The 11,007-nt window shown below is 34.6% G+C and overlaps 1 protein-coding gene across 2 annotated transcripts; it reads left to right on the plus strand.

Moving 5' to 3' along the window:
- The first annotated feature begins 4,260 nt into the window (after window positions 1–4,260).
- Window positions 4,261–7,532, plus strand: LOC120338295 (inosine-uridine preferring nucleoside hydrolase-like). Of its 2 annotated transcripts, XM_039406274.2 has the most exons (5): window positions 4,261–4,400; window positions 4,736–4,950; window positions 5,333–5,476; window positions 5,698–5,757; window positions 5,926–7,532. In XM_039406274.2, exons 2-5 carry the CDS (start codon window positions 4,741–4,743, stop codon window positions 6,526–6,528), a joined length of 1,017 nt encoding a protein of 338 aa, XP_039262208.2. In that variant the 5' UTR covers window positions 4,261–4,400; window positions 4,736–4,740; the 3' UTR covers window positions 6,529–7,532. The 2 variants fall into 2 exon arrangements, with proteins under 2 accessions (XP_039262208.2, XP_039262207.2); XM_039406273.2 differs by lacking the exon at window positions 4,261–4,400 and having other exon boundaries at window positions 4,690–4,950.
- The last annotated feature ends 3,475 nt before the right edge of the window (window positions 7,533–11,007 follow it).

The raw sequence follows: 11,007 nt of genomic DNA on the forward strand, positions 1-11,007 counted from the left end.
ACCAACGTCGTCCTTTCTATTTAACGTTAAAAAAAACGTCACATGTTTTAAACATGTTTAATTTGTTATTTAAATATTTTAAGTACATATGGTACCGGTGGACGAATACAATAAAAATGAGTTTTATCAATACTTCTAAATAATGAAATAATCTTCATTCACCTATTACAGTATTATACACATCTCTTTATTTATTTCCCACTGAATAATATTTAGAACCTTGAAGAAAATATAGATTTTAGAGCTAACATCTAGGCTCCGAATGTGACGAATGTGTTGCATTGCATTGGATCACATATTCACAACACAAATAATGTGCACGATTGTCGGACACGAAACTGACCTATTTACTGTTGTGATATATTATTTCTGTAGATGTGATTATGATTGATGTTTGCAGTGATATTGTTGAAACAGAGCTCCTATAGTTTCTTCAGTTATCCGTTAAACATATGTAAATAAATATGTGAACATGTGTAAAAAATATGTGGTAAATAGCTTAATTACAAATTATTCTTTTTTATTGCTCATTGCTAGTATGATTTTACTTATTTTTTATTGTAAACCAGTGACATTTTGTGACTAACTATATGAAATCCCATGAGCTTATCATGAGAACAAAGTGACACGCACTCACGTCAAAGAGGATAGAGACTCACTTCAGAAAATGCCATGTCCCACTTATTTCACACTTGCCACAGGCGTATGAATCTCACTTTATATATATATATACGTTGACAATTACCAACCGATGGAAACAGCTCTGACATAAAAATAATAATAACTAAACGATCCATATGTACATTTCGTGTCCAATAACAAAATATTTCTCAACACGTGCGTTAATGAGGTGTTACAAGAAATTTTAAAACCGAGTTTTGAATAACCCACTTTTGATTTTGTTTGTATGTTGCGACATTCGTACTAGGAGTTGAAAAGGGATAGAGAAACGAGCATGAAATTCAATGCTTAACCAAAATTTAAAAAAATTAAAACTTGTGTTGTTGTTTGTGTATAGAAGTGTGGTTTACAACCATTTTTCTATTGTCACCTTTGTTGCGCAAAAAATCCAGTGTCTTATTAAATTTTTCATGCAATGAATGAACCAGTTCTCATGAATTCTTTTTGCAAAGATGGACACTTCAACTTTATTTAATAAAATGAGAATTACCACCCAGAGCTGCATCATCTTTCATTGCTACAACAATAAAAGTTTCACTAATTCATCAATAACTCTGACAATTTTTAATAGGCTTGTGGGACACTTGAATAAGGTTTCTGTGGCCCTGAAATGGGCCATGGCCCACTGGTTGAAAACAGGTTGTATAATCTAAATTCTAAACGAATAATATTCAACCTTCCAAAATGAACCAAAGCACGTATATGTAGGTTTTAGCCACTTGCGAGATATCACAATTCACAAAACGCTTCTGCGACGCGCTGCAACCTGACGAGTAAAATTATTTTCACCGGCAATCACGTACTCGCGAAACATCCAATTTATTGACTAAAAATAAACATGGTATATTGCGCAAGACAATATTTCGTTTGGGTAATCTTGACAGAAAATAACGAACATAAAATAATTTTCGGGGTCTCATGAATTGAATGGTGGATATATTCAATGGTGTGGAGTTGATATTAGTTTAATGAAATGTTGTTGCAGTATCCCAAATATTTAAGTGATTCTTAATGAGTGCAAAATCCAGCCTATCATAAAAGAGAATCAGATTTTTGATAATCACGTCAATAACACTTTGCGGGGTGCAATAAAAACTTTGAAATTATACGTGATAATTCATACTTTTATACAAATCATCGAAGATAGTTGCAAACTAAAAAAACGATTATATTTCTGAAGACAGTGTATAGTACCATAAAGTTGAAAAAATACCTTTAAACAATATGGACACTTGTGGAATTGCAACAAAAGAAACGTAGCACTGAAGCAAAAGCAATTCGTTATCTGCTTTAATGATAAACCTCAATGATAAAGATCAAAGCATTTTACACAGACGAACGTTTTGAATTTTATACTTTCGAACATTTATTTAAATATTCGAAAATACATGAAGCTGCGTCATTTTCCAATGGACTAATCTAAACGGCATTGAAATAAATCCACTCAGTGTATATCTTGTATAAACAAATATATCCCCGGTGCAATAGAAGCACTTGAATAGATAACCAACAGCTGATCATCGATAGATCCACTGTAGTTATTTATAGTAGAAGAAATAGTTACATGTATTTACAAATATAAATTTATATCTTCAGCAGGGTCAGTGTAAGAGCCAAAATCTTAAAGGCGAAGACTTAACTTTTACTAGAGTAAAAGTTACAATTTTTAATGAGATTAGTTACTGATGACATCTATGACAGCTTTTAAACAGATGCTAGAAATTTCAGTAACTCAGCACTCCCTGTATAATAGAAACAGCTTGATTGTTTTCAACTTGCTTCAACTTCAACTTTCAACCTCCGAATTTGGCAATCGATGAAATCACGATAAGTATCTTTAGGTGATTTTACGCACGTAGAGAGACTAGCCACGAAGTATATGAGAGTAACGGTACGGTGGCATTAACTGTCCGTTTCACGCAGTTGGCTTAGTTAGTAGACTTAAGCTTGTCGAAGTGCCGATCATTTGATTGTTTGTACCATTTGTACCCAAGTACCATTTCGTTTGTTTTGGTTAGCGCCCGGGACATAAGATCTTCACCCAGGTATATTCTATTACCGCGTCAGAACAGTTCAAGAAGGCTATTTGTATTTATGATGCCGCCACGTGGTATATTATATGAACCAGACAGTATCTCGTGTCTTGATATAAAATTTTAAAACTCAATTATGAGCTATAAAGTTAGCAATACTCAAATATATAGATACGAAGAACATGCATCGGTACAGATAAAGCAAGGCCTCAGATGTCCAGCTGGGCAACAAGTTTTTCAAAAAGATCGGGGGACAAGTCAAACAAAAGCAGACAAACATAGCGGAATAAGGTGCTTGCCTATTTCATACAAAGTGTTCCAATGCATCAAAATAAAACAACAAAAATTTGGATGAACAAGAGAGCAATTCTCAAATAAATGCAGACAAATGTTTGGCCGTAGATGTCTAAGTTGATAAATCAACTGCAGCTTACGAAATTGCAGCAAGTAGGCTAGTGTCTACCCTCTATTGTTGCGTAAGAATAGAGCAGAGCCTACGTAACAGGAAGTAAACGACATAGAAAGGTGAAATGTATCTATTGATTCATATACACGGCATATTAGATTTTAAAATAAGAATCAATAAAACATTCATAATAAATACAATATCGCCACGCTAATACCCAAATTGCGTAGTCATATTTTGAGAAAAACGTAAAACTTCCTAATGCCATTGTGATGCCATTGAGAGAAAATAATTTCCCATCGTTCAATTTTTTAATCTTATCCGGATTTTAAATTATTATGCATGATGTAGGCATGTGACGCCATAATGACGCACTATGACTTATGCGCAAAAATGTGCCTATGACTTGTGGACATACCCAATTTTGCAACTTGACTATATCCATCAGTCCTGAAAACCAAACATTCGAAAAATGTCTATCTGTTTTAATAACATTATTTTTTACGTTTAAAATATATATTTGATCAGAATAACGCGCTCTACACACCCACCGAAAACAAAACTTTCTATAAATATAAAAAAGCAATGAAGCCTCAAATAAACTCTGAAAGTGGATATCACAAGTGCCCACTTCCCTATGCCATAGTGTAAATTCAAATTTATAAACACTAAGCTAGAATCTATGATGCAAAAACTCGAAAAAAACTCGAGTTGTTGCCGATGTTGGAATTCAATATGACGGCGCAATTGCTATAATGTGCATGGCACATAAATCTCCATTTTTTTGCGTTTCGAAATCCTTGGGAAAAAATCTGAATTAACTGAAAGGTGCGCAGCATTACATAAATAAATACTGTATAAAAAACTCAAAACCGCCAAAAAGTGACTTACGCATTGGTATTGGTACAGATCATTTACAATCGATCGGTCCATTGGTATTTTCGTTTCACGATTGTTGACCGAGTTGCTGTGATTGACTGCTTATTATATACAATAAAAAAATTGAATTCTGACGTAATTGTATCATTTGCACGTAGGCTAATTTTAATATACAGTGCTCGTGTCCGACTCTTCCTCAATTGATTTATCGGTCTTAATTTACTGGTACAAATTAAGGTAAAAAGATTTTTATCGATATACGAGATCAGTTTCGTTACAATTCATTCCCGCGCGGCGTGCATGTATTTGTGATAGATAAAGAAGTCTTTCATTTCAGCAATTGTGGAGTTTCGTTGGCCCGTGGAATCTGCTATTGCTGTGCCTAATCAACGTTTTAACTGGTAACTTTATTTTTTATTTCGCGTCTAGCCAGGGGCGGATTATGCTGCGTCTAGCTATGTAAAAGTTGAATGACAGATTCTTTGAATAAATTGCTAGATGAAGATACAAAATGTTAATACAAAAATATTAAAACATAATTACTGCATAAATAGCCAAATTACTTTTTTAACGTCATATTTTAAAGATTTCTGTACGAGTAGTGTTTTGGACAATGTTAGTTTTTATTAGCCCGGGTTATTTGAATATACATTCAGACACAACAGCATCCGATATTTATATTCTTTCAAAATTTATTAAATGCAGATCTTAAATAGTACTTAACACACTAACCTAGGTAAGATGGGGACGTTATCTGTACCAAGTGACAAAAAATATTTGTTAATCGATTGTGACCCCGGTGTGGACGACAGCTACGCTATCATGATGGCTCTAGCTCAATTCCCGAAAGTTGAAGTTGTTGGAATCACCTGTGCAAATGGAAACGTTGGATGTCGCCAAGTGACGATGAATGCCGCCAGAATTTTGAAGCTGATGGGCATGCTTGATAAGGTTGGAATGAACTTTATCATTCTCAGCTTAATCTTACTATTGTAAGCTAAGACACTCTTTGCGAATAGTACAGTTTGTGGCAATGAGAATAAGACTTTTATCTAAGGAGATAATAAAGCCCATACGATAACTAAATATATGTCGGGTATGGGACTAAGTGCCAGTTTTTTGTTCCTGATTCATGGACTTGATAATAGGAAAAGCTGTATTCGACCAACAGTTAAGCGAACCAACAATCATCTCGCACGTAATTATCCTGCACGATATTAAATCCTGCAAACCGCGCATTCGGGGTAGTGAACAGTGCAACGTCAAGCATGAATGCACGATTATAAAACGCCGTGCAATAATAAAAGTAGTAATATTAATGAATATGTTGTAGGTTCCTATCTTCAAAGGTTGTGACGAACCCATTGTTAGGAACCCTGGCAAACTGAATGCAGCAAGTTTTCACGGGAGTGACGGTTTAGGAGATGTTCCCGATGCTGAGCCACGGGCCGATGAAAATCTGTTGAAACTTGTACAGGTTGGTTATTGTTACTCGAGATCACAATTTTAATATTTTAGATAAAGACAGCGATGATTAAGTAGACACGTAAAATTTATAAACTATTTTTTATACCAATGGAAATCAAATTAAAAAAACTATCAGTAAAGAGATAAAATTTGTGCAAGTTCACCGAAACCGTGTTGACTTAGCCTTGCTATTTTTGCGATAAAGCCAATCGTGGTTTTGTATTTTTCTAGGAAGAAAATGCTGTGAATGCAATTTTACGGTTATCAAAAATACATCGAGGGGAATTGCAGGTAAGTCGTTTATTATCAGAGAATTGCTTGGTATTTAACCTTCCTTCAAATGAATTATAACGACTGTATAATGAGACAAAAGTTTATAACACTTTCAATAATTTCCTAATTTCCTAGTGCTTAGTTCAGCAGATATATGTGATATTATATGAAATTTAATTTTTAAAGATTCTTGCCATCGGTGCATTGACAAACATTGCTATCGCAACAAAAGTTGACACGGATCTTCCAAAACGAGTAAAAAGTATTCACATCCTTGGTGGAACAATTCCAGGCAAAGGAAACTTTACACCTGCATCGGAGTACAACTTCTACACAGATCCTGAAGCAGCACATATTGTATTGAACAATTTTTCACCTCACTGCAAAGTACAACTCGTGACAGCCGAACTTGTCGCGAATCACCCGCTCTCCGCTGATTGGTTTGATGAACTTCTGACAGGCGACGAGCCAAAGAGACAATTTTACCGCGAGATATTTAAGAAAAGACAAAACGAATATCTGGAAGGTATCAAGGCTGGGTTTTACAGTGGTTATCTGATATGGGATACCTATTCAATGGGTATTGTTCTGGACCCTACGTGTGTGATAGGGTCCACGAAAGTCCGTGTTGGAGTTGAATTAGGGGGTAACATTTCCAGGGGATCTCTGATTGTCGATTACAACGATATTGGGGGCCAACAGTACACCCTCAACGAAATCGAACTCATAGAAAAATTAGACATGGAAAAATATAAAAAATTGATGGCAAATGCATTCCCTTCAATTTGACGCCAAATAGGCTAATCATCACAATGTTTGGCAATTCAATTTTTAATATTTTAATATGCTATATATATATATCATAAAAAACGTATTCTAACTAGAGATGTACCGATACCACTTTTGTCGCCGATATCGATCCGATGTGGGAATTAGTTACCACTACGCATTAATTGTTCCGTTGAATGGTTTGATTGGTTGCGTCCGACACGAGTTTTGACTGACAACAGTTTTTTCCCAAGTTTGTCAACCTGACGATAGACACTGGCAGTCGAGAATAGACGTTTAAGACACTTTGTGATTTCATTGCAATTCCGACCATATATATACAGAATACAATCTTATAACTGTTATCAAGACTAGCTTAACAATGAAAGATATTTACGCTTTATATAATTAATCGAATAGCGAATAATATTAAAAACGTGATATCTAATATATATATACAGAATACAATCTTATAACTTTTATTAGAACTAACTTATTAACATTGAAATATATTTACGCTTTATATACTTTATCGAGTAGTGGATAATATTAAAAATGTGATATCGTTGTAAACAGAAACTCCTTTTATCTTAAAATACGGGTAGTTATGTACGTCGTACGGATGGAAACTTACATATAATTATTTCAATCAGTGCCTAAATGTCTTGAGGAAATAATTTTTAATTTGATAATGACAGGACACAACATGTTATGTTCTTAAAAGTGGTGTAATTCGATTCTTACGGAAGTTTTTGTTTGAAATTTGGGAAAAATTGAATTTGTTTTCCTATTTTTAACATGAAATGGCGTACATTTTGGGGTTAATTGCTATATTAATTGACTAGATTGACCTTTCGTTGTTTCGTCACCAAGAGTCATTATCGATTTCAGTTTGGACGATATTAGATGAAATTTCCCAGAATGTGACTTTGAAAGTAAGAGCTACGCTTTGGGGTTTTCCTTAGACTTTGTCGAAAAGATATCGAATGGAAATATACTTGACGTCATAAGTTAGTCGAAAATAATGTTGAGAGATATGTACGTATCAAATTTCGGCTGAGAAATTAAATTTCGATTCCGAGGTTAGACAGTCAATATTGCCTTAGGTCAGTGGTTCCCAAACTTTTCAGAGTTGCGACCCACTATTTATTACCACAGCTTATGGCGACCCATTTAAATTTTTAAGACAGAACACAGCAATGGCTAATCATCGTAAAACTACCGTGTTACCTCGAAAAAAAGACCTGGCCTGAAAATGAGACCTAATTTGAATTTCAAACATGATTTTACTTAAACCCTACCCTTGAAATAAATTTAAAATGTGTGGGATAGGAAAGGTTCAATGACCCGAGGTAAGGTGAAGATCACACTACTATTCAAGATTGTGTGATGTCACAATCACAATTATGATATTTGTCACTTGATTTTTGTATAGGAAATACAAATAAAAACAATGGATGTCGGTTTTTGCATAATGTTTATTAAAAAATCTCGTGATTTTCTACAATGTAATTTTATTTTTGATAAATGAACTCAAAAGACATCTTCTAAAAAAACACCATAGTGTTATTCTTCAGAAGAAAATAAATCTAAATCCTGTCTAAATTCCTAGGAAACACGATTGCTGTACAGTGTACAAAAACTGCTATGCGTAAAAAGGCCACATGGTTAGTCTTTGTGTAGCAAATTTTTGTTCCTTTGAGAAGATCGTAAAAAGGAAACTTTGACAGATTAGAATTTAAATTAAATTTAATTTTTTTTTTTTTTTTGAAGATTTACGTATTCGAGTCGCCACCGATCGTAATACCCAGTATAACGAGAATATCGGTCAGAGACCGAAGACTTATCGATTGAAAGTTAGGGATCCCCTAAAACAGCGCTCTTACTCCATAGTGACACCTTGTGTCCCATCACTAATTAATTAATATTTCGCTAATTATACGACAATTTATCCAAAATCAATAGGCTTCTGGTACGACATATGATGAATGCACATGCAAAATCTGGAGCAGATTCAATCTCGCTTTCGTGAGATATCGCGTGCATCTAACAGACAGACAAATAACTATCAACATACTTACCGATTAAAATCGATAACTAATAATTAATAAAAGCTTTCTACATCTTTTCACGACCCACTAAGATTCCTTTTGCGACCCACCAGTAGGTCGCGACTCATAGTTTGGGAACCGCTGCCTTAGGTGATTTGAAACGTCCTTTTCGTTCACTAGAATGATGAGTTGATGATCCACGTTTTTGTTGAACAGTTCCTCGACTTTCTTTGCGCCAGGCCTGTTGCAAGAAAGAGAATTGTGTGATTAGCAAATGCCACCCGTTTTGCGACTTATAGGATATATATTGAATGTCAAAGTTTTCTTATCGCGTTCCTCTCCGTAGGCTGGCTGATTGGATTGATGAGAGTGTTCTCCGTGCTTGGGCTCCGTTGATCTGGTCCTACGTCAGAAGGCCGTTCAAAGGTCGGACAAGTCTCCAAAATATGTAGAGATTAGTTACCACTACACATAATTGTTTGTTGAATGGTTTGATTGGTTGCGTCTGACACAAGTTTTGACTGACAACAGTTTTGTCCCAAGTTTGTCAACCTGACGATATACACCGGCAGTCGAGAATAGACGTTTAAAACACCTTTTTATTGCAATTTTATTGCAATTCCGACAATATATATACAGAATACAATCTTATAACTTTTATCAGAACTAACTTAACATTGAAAGATATTTACGCTTTATATGAAAAATTGAATGTTTTTTCCTATTCTTAACATGAAATGGGGTACATTTGGGGGTTAGTTGCTATACCGTTACCAACTAAAAACGCCGATACTTATACCGATATTACAAAAACGTCGATATTTCGATACGATGTAAATATTACCTCAAGTGCGCAGGGCAGACGGGTTAAAACACTAGTATTTGAGCATTATTCATACTAACGAATATCGTTTTTCGTGTTCGTAAGAATATCGAATATTGCCCAGACATCTTAGCGCCGCCGTCCACGTTTTAATTGAAAACATTTCACATATATTTTGTTTTATGTTTCATTGTAATTGTGCGTCGCGACAATAAATTACAGCCGGCATGAAAGGATTTCAATCAGTGCTGAATAGAAATACCTATAGCACGTCTAGGATGTTTTTGATTTTACTATTTTATAATATTTTACAATCCTTATCGTATGTTTCGAGATAGTCTGAGCGGTCACTGCAATAAATCCAGGAGGAAACGGTGTAGTTGAACAAAATTAAAATTGATTGGATCACAATATTTAATTCTTGGGTAGAGATAATTGTGTCGTACTTGTACGTATTTAACATTACTATTAAGTTATGCCCGTCCTCCAGGTCCTCTGTAGTTTGTTTGCCCTTTGTTGTTGTTTTGTTTTTTGTTTGTTCAGAGTGACCAAATAAAATTGATTGATTGATTGATTGAATTTATATGAGACTTTACAATGATAAGATTATTATCAAAGACTAATTTCTATGTCCCTGAATTTTAGAAAAATGGATAGTATTTATGTGGGAGATTTTACAATGTATTCGGAATTTCAGTTTCGAAATTATTTTTTAGAATGTATTCGAAATATTCAATGGTTATGGTCATCCCTGCTCATATGGTTTGGCTACCAGGGTGGTAAAATAAATGAATGTTCAGCCTACTTATCTTATCAAAATGGTACATTGAGTTACGTGCGCAAAATTTTGTACCAATATAAGGACATATTTTGTATTTACACGTTGGAAAATCCACTAATATTCGATTGATATATTTCTTCATAAATCTTATGTAATATTCGAAGCGTCAATATAGAAAAATTTGGCAGCGAAAATAGCCAAAGTTGAGCCTTAGTTGAGCGTTTGGTTGCTAAATAGCTAAGATCAGGTTAGAATCCTATTCACGTTTCTACTCGCGAGGGTAGGGAGATGCATATATATATATATATGTGTATCTTAGTTTTCTTCCTCGTCCCGGACAAGCCTTAAAATGAGGTGCTCAACCGTGATTCACGCTTGACAAGAGATTTCAGTATCAAACCTTTTGCATTGGAATTTCATTTGTATAACCCTCTTCCGGTTTTGTTTTTAATTTTTTCACTTTCCAGTCTTTATCAACTCACAACCCAGATGCAAATTGAAAACTAAAGGTCATCGATTACCAAGTTTCACGTCACAGGAGAAGTTGGAAAGCCGCTCTAAATATCACACAATTTCCTAAAAACTACTTCCCATCTGCCTACCCACGTATATATCGAACATTGCGTCATGATCGTTTACGTGCACAAAAATAAGCGCATATCACACTGAGTATATGTGCATAGTCCATAAAATGTTTCTTGTTCAATCCAGTTCTCTTACTGACTTAGCCGCAGGGTAACGTAGTATATCGCCCCCACAGACTTATAAATTGATGAAAGTTATTAAATATATATATATATATATATACCTATTGAACGTAAATGATATCTTAAATTGATTTATAC

Source organism: Styela clava, chromosome 10, assembly GCF_964204865.1.
Source record: "Styela clava chromosome 10, kaStyClav1.hap1.2, whole genome shotgun sequence".
Classification (NCBI taxonomy): Eukaryota; Metazoa; Chordata; class Ascidiacea; order Stolidobranchia; family Styelidae; genus Styela; species Styela clava.